Source organism: Amia ocellicauda, chromosome 1, assembly GCF_036373705.1.
Source record: "Amia ocellicauda isolate fAmiCal2 chromosome 1, fAmiCal2.hap1, whole genome shotgun sequence".
Taxonomy (NCBI): Eukaryota; Metazoa; Chordata; class Actinopteri; order Amiiformes; family Amiidae; genus Amia; species Amia ocellicauda.
In genome coordinates, this window is record NC_089850.1 from 36,332,265 (window position 1) to 36,344,058 (window position 11,794).

The 11,794-nt window shown below is 45.0% G+C and overlaps 1 protein-coding gene across 2 annotated transcripts; it reads left to right on the forward strand.

Annotated features, from left to right (window-relative positions):
• Positions 1 to 186: 186 nt before the first annotated feature.
• slc4a1ap (solute carrier family 4 member 1 adaptor protein) lies at positions 187 to 11,372 on the forward strand. Of its 2 annotated transcripts, none has more exons than XM_066703156.1 (14): positions 187 to 1,137; positions 2,321 to 2,519; positions 3,135 to 3,263; positions 3,650 to 3,710; positions 4,015 to 4,154; positions 4,765 to 4,925; positions 5,060 to 5,129; positions 5,257 to 5,446; positions 6,072 to 6,180; positions 6,653 to 6,857; positions 7,807 to 7,920; positions 8,094 to 8,200; positions 8,517 to 8,589; positions 10,141 to 11,372. In XM_066703156.1, exons 1-14 carry the CDS (start codon positions 199 to 201, stop codon positions 10,188 to 10,190), a joined length of 2,547 nt encoding a protein of 848 aa, XP_066559253.1. In that variant the 5' UTR covers positions 187 to 198; the 3' UTR covers positions 10,191 to 11,372. The 2 variants fall into 2 exon arrangements, with proteins under 2 accessions (XP_066559253.1, XP_066559261.1); XM_066703164.1 differs by having other exon boundaries at positions 8,094 to 8,173.
• Positions 11,373 to 11,794: the final 422 nt, after the last annotated feature.

Consider the following 11,794-nt stretch of genomic DNA (forward strand, 5'->3'; position numbering starts at 1 on the left):
AGTTTTATATTGTGTATTCCTGAAATAACTCATCTATTGTTCAATATTTTAACAGTAATAAAACCAGTATTTACAGACCTATGCATGTAAAAGCTTATTATAAAGACCCAATCCTTCTGGTGCGGAACTTTGATGGTGGTGCTCTCTTCTGATTCCATAGCGGAGGGGAAGCAATTTAACGTGGTACCAAAAAGAAACATGGCAGAGTCAGCAAGTACAATAGCAGCGGAGAAACAGAGTAATGAGAGAATTGACATCGAAATGAGTGCAGAGGAAGAAGGAGTACAGCAGGAAAAGGGGGAGGTGGTTCTGAAGGAAGGAGGGGAAAATAATGAAACTGCAGACACCGAAGATCCCTTTAAGAAACCGGCTATATTTGCCGTGCCGTCGCTGCTAAGCCGGAGAGCAGGTGCCCCGGTGTCCAGCGGGGCGAAACACACAGCCGCTACACCAGGCGGCTCTAAGGATGCGATCAGTTGCGCTAAATTTTTGAAGTCCGAGAACACAGAAATCGAGAAGGCGGTTCAGGAATCCAAAGAGAATGGTAATACCGGTTCTTTGGAAAGCAGTAAGGATAGGGCAGCCAAAGAGAAATGCCCCCAGGAAGCGGCAGCGGTGGAAAATGAGCCCGTGGTGGGAGTGACGAGCAGCAGCACAAGTGTCAAATCTGTCGCGGCATCCAGCGCTCAGGCCTCCAAACCCAGACTTCCTGCCAAAGCCCCGGACCCCATGTTTAAATCCTTCCCACCCTTGCCATACACAGAGCCTCTGTGGGGCGGCCTTGCGGAGACCTGCTACTCCTTTGAGATCCTGAAAAACGGGGCGATACTGGATACCGTGCCGCTGACCGAGAGGAGTTTTTTCGTGATCGGACGGTTACCGAACTGCGACGTGTCTCTGGAGCACCCCTCCATCTCTCGGTATCACGCCGTGGTGCAGTACCGACAGCGCGCCGGGGATGCGGCGGAGGAGGAGGAGGCGGTGGTCGGGGAGCAGAGGGGCTTCTATGTGTTCGACCTGGGCAGCACCCACGGCACCTTTGTGAACAAAAACAGGATCCCACCTAAAACCTACATAAGGCTGAGAGTGGGGCATGTGCTGAAGTTCGGGGGAAGTACTAGGCTGTTCATCCTGCAGGTAAGGGTGCTGCACAGCATGCTGTATTGACTGGACATTACAGGGGACTCCAGGAACCGCATGTAGCAAACCGCTGTACCCCACTCAGTCACAGGAACATAGGAAAGTTGACAGACCAGAGAAGTCCACATCTGCACAGTATTGACATTTTACTTCTCATTCTTGCCCCCGCCCCCAATCCTAAAACAAATCCATCCCGATTGGTTTAATTACAATTATATAAAAAATAAAAAAAATACAAAACATTTCCATTTCCAGAAAACAAGCAAGCAAGAACAAAATAAACACAATCCCATTATACTCTAAACACAACTAAACACATTGACATTTTTATTGTATTAAGACACAATCCATTTACAAATTAAAATGCATCTATTTTGTTAAAACCAACTCATTGACGTGTGCGGTGTTACATAAAAGCATACATCCCACACATTTGTCTTCTACTAACATTTCTAATAACATACTAATTACATAATAAAAACAAATAACATTTCTCACCCTTCAAACTTTACTATTAGGAATATAAACCTAATCTTAATCCAGTTTTGAAATCACCAATTAATATATCCCTTACACATTTAAATGTAAAATTGACATTCCTCACCCTATTATCTAGATTAACAACACTCTCACAGTATCCACACATACTTTCAACACTTTCTTCTCTCTACGACCCTATAAAAGCTTATCAATATTATTTGTTTTTCTTTGATCTAAGATTCACGGGGGATGGGGATAGATGTGTCAGAGCATTTTAATATGTCTCCACTCTCTCTGTTTCTCATTCCCCCTGTGCTCTCTCTTTAATCTTTATTGAGTGATATCCAATATATTACTAATCCTTCTTTTAAGCAACAGTGCGTCGGGCTCCTGTTTCTGGTAAACTAAACTATGAAATGCCTCCCACAGTACCCGTTTTGTCGTATTGACCACTATCCAAAGTATTCATCACATGGTTTTAGTTTGTATGCATAAGCCAGCCTGCTGTTTAAACTGGAATTTCAGACCGCTGTGCCATGGAAGTCTTCCTTCTATCCCTGGTAGTGTAGGGTCTAATGTTATATTAATATATCTATGTGTATATGTAATGGATTGCCTAGGGCTGTTTATAATAGTGTTTGAGATTAATACCCTTCCGGAGGTGACAGTTTGTGGGGATTGAGAGCATGTCTCCCCACAGGGGCCAGAATCTGATGCGGAGGCAGAGTCCGAGCTGTCCATCACTGAGCTGAAGGAGCTGAGCAAGAAGAGGCAGGCAGAGCTGGAGAAGAGGATGATGGGCGAAGGCTCCGATGAGGAGAAGGAGGAAGAAGAGGAGGGGCAGAAGGGCAGGAAGGAGAAGAGCTCCGGCGAAGAGGCAGGCTGCTCCTGGGGAATGGGTAAGTGGGTAAACACAGCAGAATGGTCCACCATGTCAGCTGCTGTCCTTTTTATTTTTACAGTGCAGCCTTTGCATATGCGAATTTTAGAGACTCATCTGAGATGCATAGGGTCTGTCTTGCTGTTCCTGTATTGTACAACAACCAAGCCATCTGCACACAGTTAGCATAGCTGGTGTCACTTCTCTAGACTTTAAAGTCTCAGAAGTAAACCTACTGCAGAACTGCTACCTGGAACTACATTCTCAGAAGATGTCAAGGCTTGTATCTCTTGTCCATCAAATAGTGTAGCATGTGCCGGGTGGAGCTCCCCGCCATGTACAGTACAGTGATGAAACTGCTATGCCCAAAGACCAGGTCTCCCAGAACGGGAGGCTTCCACACTGCTGATCACGCAGAGGGGTTATGTCACCTGTACTGAGCCCATGTACACAGTGACCCCTGTATGACTGCATGGCTGTCTTTAGAAAGACTGTATGATCTCAGGACATTCTTTTCACTCTTTGGTTTCTAGTAGCTGAAGCAACTTCACTGGGGTTTGGGGTCCTTCCTTGTGTACTGAATAGCTTGTTCTTGTCTCTCTCTTTCTCCATTGCCCCCCTCCCACTTCACCAGGAGAGGATGCTCTGCCAGAGGAGGATGATAATGAGGAGAACCCCTTTGCCATGGAGTTCCAGGAGGACCAGGAAGCCTTCTACCTGAAGGACCCCAAGAAGGCACTGCAGGGCTTCTTTGACAGGGAAGGTAGGCCGACTGCGCTTCACTCGGCACTCACTCCATGCATGTCATTGTAGTGTGTTGTTAATGTTGTAGTACTGGGCCTAAGCTGAAAAATGTGGAAATGTTTTATTTTTCTGTTAAATACACTCTTTTAGTCCTCCTGGGTGATGTGAAACCGGTTTACTTTCTACTTACTGTGGATATTGAGGGCAACAACAACACAGGCAGAGCATCAAATGTCTCTGTGGTTAGTACCAGTACTTTCATGGCTGTTGCTCCAAGATCTGTGTATGTTATCAGCTCCAAGCCTCTAGTATTTGACCCCAGGAGCTGTACTGCAGTCATGACAGAGTATATACCAGCCAATGTTTGTTTAAGGCCCTTCACCAATGGACATTTTGTGGTTTCAGGAGAGGAGCTGGAGTACGAGTATGATGACAAAGGCCATGGCACCTGGACCTGCAGAGTCTGGTACAGCCCCCCCTTCATCACTTGCCCATCTTTCCAGCAATTGCATTCTCACTCTCCTTCATCGGGCACAGTTAATTATGTTAACGGGAGACAGAGTTCGCCGGGAGAATTGATGCTGACTTCTATAACGACACGTTTCTTATTCTGTGAATATTATAAAAAGAGCCACCTTGTCTGTGACACTCGTGAAAGCCCCACGGGAAATCGAAAGCTGATTCGCTCATGCTCATCTCTAGTGTCTGAATAGTTAAAAGACGTGGCAGAGCAATGCCTGATAGCCCTTACCCCCGTCTCCTGTCCCCAGTCTCCCAGTGGACGATGCAGTGGGGAAGCAGCTGGTGGCCGAGGTGACCCACACTGGAAAGAAAAAGGAGGCCGCCATACAGTGTGCTCTGGAGGCCTGTCGCATCCTGGAGGCCCGGGGGCTCCTGCGCCAGGAGGCAGGTGGGCACTATAGACATGTCACGGCAGTGGAGTGTGTGTTCTTACACAGTGCACTACTGCATTTCCATGTTCACCCACCTTCCTGAAAATATGGCACATCAGAGCAAGTTGAGACAGTGGGTGGCAGTATTGCACATTTAAACACATACACAAGTAGCTCCATATAGATTATTTTTACACACTGGCAGGATAGTACAGTGTCTGTCTGGTCCCCTGAGGATCAGCCCATACAGTGTGTGTGCATACGTGCGATGTGTGTGTAGGTGCCAACCTGGAGAAGTGCTCACAGCTCAGCAGCAGGTCTCTCTCTGTGTGGGTCATTGCGTTTACTCATCCTGAGCTCCCTGATGCTTAATTATTCTGTTTCTATGTGGGGTGACATTTAGAAGACTTGCTATAAGAAATATATAATATTTGTGATTTTACACAAATCCGTGAGTTGTGACCCTTGCCATATCAGTGAAAATGCCGAACAAAGAAAGCTTCAGTGTTATTTTAAAGAAGGCAGAAGTGAAAACACTGGTGGCCACCTAGCTTCTCGTTCTTTTTCTCAATACTTTTTCATGTATATTTGTTGTCTGTGTTGGTGCCTCGGCTGCGCTGTGGCCAGTGTCTCGCAAGCGGAGGAAGAAGAATTGGGAGGATGAGGATTTCTACGACAGTGATGATGACACCTTCCTGGACCGCACGGGCGTAGTGGAGAAGAAGAGGACGGACCGCATGAAGAAGGCCGGCAAGATTGAGGAGAAGCCGGACACCTATGAGTCGCTGGTACGCAGGGAGAGCGAGAGAGAGGGCCGAGGGGGCAGCGTTGGATGAAATTGTTAATGGAAGCAAGTGAGGTGTTTTAACTGGTGATAATTCGGACCTGGTTTTTCGGTTTCACTCACTGCCGTTTTTCCCAGGTGGCTAAGCTGTCCAAGCTGGAGAAGGAGCTGGCTGAGACCGAGCAGAAACTCAGCACTTCAGGGAAAAGTGAGTAAATGCAACTCTAGCATCAGTGGACATTTTAAACTGAATAATGAGGTCGAGGCTAGATCAATACCCTTGGATCTTGTAACAACATCTCTCTCTGTCCCCCCCCCCCACCCCCCTTCCCCAGCTGGAGCGCAGGCCTCCTCAGAGGACCCCCTGGAAGTGTTCATGAGCGCCGTGCGGAGCGGCAGTGAGCTGGACAGCGTGGCGCGGAGGAAACTCCACGTCCGCATGTCAGAGCTGCGTAAGGAGGAGCAGCGGCTGCGCAGACTGGTGGAGATCACGCGGCCCACCCAGCTCCCCTCACTGCAGCTGGGGTGAGGGCTTGTGCAGGAGACGGTGGTGCTGATGGGGGGCAGGAAGAACTGGTGCTGGCTGGGATGGGGGGGTGGGGTGCATGAAACTGTGGACACTGCACTCCATTAAAACCTTGTTCTGTTATTTTTGCTAGGTTTTCTGTGTTACTTTAAAAAAGGATTTCTGTTTTAGGGGAAGTTAGGGAAGAGTTCTTCAGTCCAGGTCTTCTACTTCTCTTTAAATCATCACTTGAGTTAGACCTAGGAAAGAAGATGAATTGGTTCAGTCGTTAAGTAAACAATTATCAGTTCAATTTACCGGCTCAGGTGGAATTAAAACCAGAAGCTCTTTGTCCTTCAGGGACTCGATTTAAAGGACACTGACCTAGTGGCTTTAGTTAAGGCCTAGATTTATTTTGTATTGAGCTCTGCTGTTATATAATTTATTCTTATTCTGCATTTTCTTAATTTGCATTTGTTGCATTTTGAAGTGGCACTAATGTGGGGAATTTTTGCTTTTCTCAATTAGCAACTTCCTTTAGATTAACAATCTCCATTAGATATTCAGTCTTTTCAAAGAATGTGACAGAAATCAAGCTGAAAGAGATTGTTAGTGTTAGATTGTTTCGTTAATTTCTTTCCTCAGGGCCAGGACTCAGTCCACAGAGACAGACAAGCCCAAGAAACTGTCTTTGCCCTTGTTTGGAGCCATGAAAGGGGGCAGCAAGTTCAGGCTGAAAACTGGCACAATAGGGGTAAGTGAGGGGCAGCCTTCAGGCCAAGAAAGAACAGTTATTAACTGCTATCTGGGGGGCACCCAATTAGCTCAGGTATTTAAAGCCTTCATTCAGTGAGGTTCAGTTAGGAGTACTGACCAGTACATAATTTATGTGATACAAGCAGCTGTCTCTCTTGGTTCCTGCCAGCCAGCCAGGAATGTCTTACGGTGCTTATTGGTCTTTAGTGATCCGTGTAGACATGTCTTTCAAGTAAAGGAAATGTATCGGCTCAGTTTGGAGTTCTTTGAGGGGAAATGTAAGATGTCTCGTGGTACACAGCGAGGTTTCCGCTCGGGACGGGCACAGAGCACCAAGCCCTCTAATTCACAGAAGACGCCGTATTTAAATCTGTTCCGGGGGGGAATTGTGCTTTGCCGAGACAGTTAAACCCTGCTGTTCAGGCTGTTTAGCGTGTGGCTGTACAGTCAAAGCCCTGTCCTCACTGCAGCGCCTGCCCCCGAAGCGTGCAGACCTGCCCCCGGAGCTCTTCAATATGAAGGAGCTGTCCTCGACGGGGGAGGTAGAGGAAGAGGAGGAGGAGGAGGAGGAAGCAGCTGCAAGGACAAAGGACTTGCAGACAGACAGACTGGAGCCAGAGGAAACCAGCCAAGCACTGCAGGGAGACGATACGCCCAAGACACACAGCACTGTGGGTGAGGGTTCGAGTGTTATCCCTTACTATCACCGATATATTAAACCCATTGCTAAGCTCTCCGGGCAGTTTAAACGCAAACGTTGCAAAAGCTAAAAAAAAAAAAAAAAAAAAGTGCCTAAACTAGCCTTAAGCCTGAGATGCATTACACTGCACTGCAGGGAAGGGTTTGACCACTGTGCCCCTCAAGCAATTGACAGAATACACTAATGCCTAATATCCAATACCCAGGTCAGCCCACATCACAAGAGAACTGTAGATCAGGCATAGCCACGTGTCACCCAGGGCTCCCTGACTGTAGCTGCAGTAGCATTTTTAGACAGCAGGTGGCAGGAGCTGCAGAGAGAAGCTCTCAGGACTCAGGCCTCTGTTGTCATCTGTGTTTTCATCCAACATTTGCTGGAGTCATTAACATCATACAATATTGCCCTTCCTTGGGATCCATGGTTTGCTGACACATAGTTTTATTATTCAAGAAACTATTTTCCTTTAGAGAACTCATAATGGGTTTTCTAAACACACAGCGCAATATCTTGGTGAAGTGCTGGTATTAAACCGAAGCATTTGTAGTTTTCATTATCATGGTGTATTCATATTAGGTCAATGAACACATTGGAGGAGCACAGTCTCCGCCCACTGTCAGTCCTGACCGGTATTTAAAAACAAAAAGAGAGAGAATGCTTGTCCAAGGATATCATCAACAGGGATACAAGGAAATGAGCAGCACAATTGTGAACTAAACATAGGAACAATCAGGACAGTAAACAGGAGTGCTTCTTCACACAGAGAGCTGTTTGACTCTACAATAAACTGCTCAGGGTCCTTTAAAAAAGATAAATAACATCTAAACAAGATTCTTGGCTTATTAAAGTGCTAAGCATCCAAACAAGCATGGCTAGAATCGTATTTGTAACCTGTCACGTGTCCTGCCTGTGTGTGTCTGTGTTCAGGGAGCAGCTCCGGTGATGGGCACACAGCTATGGCAGAGCTGAGGTCCGACACGACGGAAGGAGAGGTGCCCCCCCCTCAAGCTGTAGCCTCCTGTCCTGACACCACACCTGCGGGTAACTGAGGGAGCTAAAGAACTGTTTTTTTTTTTTTTTTAAGTGCCTTCAGTTTAAATAGAGTAAAATAGATTTTGGAATGTTGCAAGTTTAGAATAATGATGTTCAGAGCGGCAGTGCGAAGGGTCAGTCTGTGCCCTGCCAGCTCATGTCTGGGTCTCTTCTGCCCACAGCGCCCAGGGAGACTCACAGCAACAGAGCGACGGAGACCAAAACATCCCACAAGAAGAAGATGATGCGTGGCCCCAGCAGAGTGGGATTATTTTCCCTGTCACTTTTGGTCATTAAGACATGTATCTTGCTTGCTAATTATTTGAATTATTTGGCTTTTTCTATCATGCTAGATATCCGTACAACATGTAGGCAGGATTTAAAGCAGCAGCACGGAACAAAAATATCACTTCTAGAACCGTTCCGTGTTCTATATGTACGTGTTACAGATCAGAAGGAAGTTCAGCCACCATTTTAATTATAGAGGATGGTGGTGTGTGTGTATGTTTGTTAGTTTACAATTACAATACTTGTGAAGTTCCTGTACAGTCATTGTTGCATTGCTGTCTAGTCCCAGTGTGTGACCTCTCTTTCTTCCCCTACAGCCACCCACTGCCCTCCTTGCTGGCCAGTACCCTGAGGATGACCCCAACTACAGCGTCTGGGTGCCACCTTCAGGTACAGCAAGACTGGCACCGTTCCTGAACAAAATACATAGATAATCTTATATCCAAGGGTGACAGTGTAAACCACTCCAGTGTTTTGTTGCTGGCTGTGTGGATTTTAGTTGTATATGGATGTTATGAATCAACACACTAAGAACAGAGCTACAGTTTGATAGAAATGCAAATGGCTTGTCTGTAGTTATGGGCAACGGTGACACAAACAGCAGAACATTGCTCACAGGTCACTGCACTTTGTATCAAAACACTGCGATTCATTCTACTATGGAGAAGGTTTTTAAGGATTGTTTGCCCCTGAAGAATGAGTTTTTCTTGGTTATATTACTGTTTTCAGTTTAATGTCAGAGTCATGATACAACATTAAACAAGATAAATAATGCTGTGTAGTTTAATGTGTGTCCAAAGACTTGCCTTGACATCTGGAGCACTGAATAGCTGGTCTGGTCAGTACAGTTGAAAGATCAGTCTCATGTCTTTCGTTGCCACAGTCAAATCGGCGTAGAGAAAGAGTTTTTGTGTGTACATGTGCTGTAAAATGGAAAGAAGAAAGCTCTTGTCCAAAGGATCCTACACAAATGCATTTTTCAGTTTCATGCAGCAACCTTTGGCAGACGCCTCTTAGTCAGTATTTTTGGTTTGTTTTGAGTAATTCAAGTGGGTAAATTGAGGTTGTATAGTTGGCAGATGTTGAGGGGGATTTAAGATGGAATTTTATGGGGGGGCTACAGAATGCACATCAAAGCCAGCTTTCCTGGAAAGATAACATTTCCAGGAGAATTTATGTTCTGACTGAGCAAAAGCCATCAGATCAGCCCTGATGCAAAGTTCGCTTGATTTCGGAAGTTTTATTAATGATTGATGGTGGATCAAGAGCCAGTATTGATGTGCAAAACAGTAAAAGTACTGATATTCTGTTAATCTTCACTTTTTTTTTTTTTTTTTTTTAATACCATTACAATTAATCAGATCTGAATCACCTACCTTCAGTATAAGCAGATTTACACACAAGGCAACTTAAGTGAGGTGAGATGTACTAACGGCAAAGTGATTCTCAATGTTATCTCTGCCGCACTGTGGGTTCTCACAATGAAGTGCAAGGGAGGCCCGTGTTTTTGCTGTCACTACAGGCTTGAGATAAACTGTTTGCTGAGCACTGGGGAAATAAGTCTCGTGCAGACAAGTAGTTTCTTTACAATAATAAACCAAAATAAAATAAAAAAATTTAGAGGAGTTGAGGCTAGCTCATTCCTAATTGTTCCAGCATTGCTTTGAGATAAGGATACATCCACAAATAATCAGATAGTTCTTAGGTATTTGCATGTAACCGATAGGAAAATTGTCGTACAGCCTTTTCCTAAAGGTAGGAAAGTGTAAAAAAAAAAAAAAAAAATTGCAAACATTTGTTGAAAGTACACGTGCCAGTGAAGCGGGGCTCAGCAGGCTTTGAAATTGTCTGCCTCACATGTACAGCATTTGTTTGTAAAATCAATATAAACCAGGTCTCTACCATGCCGGGCTGAGCACTGTTTCCTGTTTGTCCTGACAGGTCAGACCGGAGATGGCCGCACTCACCTCAACGAAAAGTACGGCTACTGAGCTCCGAGCCACCGACCAAACTGGGCATCACTTGCTGTGAACTCAGCACTGAATACAGAGGGGGACGGGACGGGACACTAGCACTTACTCATTTTCTTGATGCATTTTCCTCCGGTCACAGTTTTCCCCACCATCTGCTTGGGAGAACTAACACTCTGTGGGAGTTTGCTTCCTCGTAGTTGTTCCCAAAGGCCAGCAGCGGGAGCAGGCTTCTTCAGTCAGTGTCTATAATTAGGACAGGCTCTGTTACAGCACTACGTGGAGTCAATGACTGACACCGACTCCTCTCTGCACCAAAGCCTACTAGAAGAGCCTGTGATGATGACTGTATGTATGTAGATGTGTGTGTGTGCATGCTGTTGTCTTCCCAGACCATCAGAGCCTAAGCTTCGCTGGACATAAGGAAGTTCCATATGCATTGTGACTCGCAAAAGCCCCCATTACTGGGCCTCCAAATACCTCCCCAGGTAGCGTTCGGTCTGCCAGATAACAAGCGTAACAGGATCCCTGCACTGGCTTTCTTTACTTAAAAAACTGGAAAATCAATGTATCAATGTATCTGTAACAATGCATCAGTTTCTCTGCTTTGAAATTAAATATATATACCTTGTGTATTTATACAACTTGCTAAAGATGTTGGACCGATGGAGTTTGAAAAAGAAGTCTTCTGTTCAGAGTAGGCAGTGTCAACCCTCAGCTCTTCTGGGGACAGAAGGTGAGGGGGATCTCGTTCTCCATTCCCATGGATGCTCTCATTGTTGCCTGCCAGAAATGCAACGAATTGCATGGATGTTTTGAGTATCGTCCATTTGATCTGATGTGGAACAGAAAGAGGCTGCAGGCTGATTATATGCAGTTAAGAAAGAGCTGAGCTGATTTTTGATTGACGGGCTTGGTTCTATTTGTTCAGGTACCCTAAGTTGCAAAAGTGATTTTCCTTTTATTTTTTCCACCCCTTACAACATCTGCTCTTTCTGGTATTTGAGATGTGTGGGGTGAGAGCCGAGAGCACAGTTAGGTTAGCCCACCATATTATCCAAACCAATATGTTGGAAGATGCATCTTTTACAATGTAAATATCTTGTAGACTGATATCTTAGAAGTCAATCAGGTTGTTATTGCTGTATATTTTGTTACTGATGTTCATTTAATAAAAAAGAAAATCTGTATATGTCAATACAATAGCTTGTATTTGTGGTGAGTCTGTTATGATATTGTGTAAATATATATTATTATTATTATTATTTTTATTTCTTGGCAGACGCCCTTATCCAGGGCGACTTACAACATAAAGTGCAAACAAAGTGCAAAAATACAGTGATGTACAAGGCATCAATCATTACAAATTCAATTTAGCTAAAACAGCAATTCAAATTGAATTTGTAATGATTGATGCCTTGTACTTCACTGTATTTTTGCACTTTGTTTGCACTTTATGTTGTAAGTCGCCCTGGATAAGGGCGTCTGCCAAGAAATGCATAAGTATACCTGTTAAACAACCCCCCCACACACACCTTTTAACACCAAACACCTGCACTGGGATGGCAGTTGCTGTTTGCAATCTCTTGTATCAGAGTTTGAATAGAGATCACACTGTAGGTTAA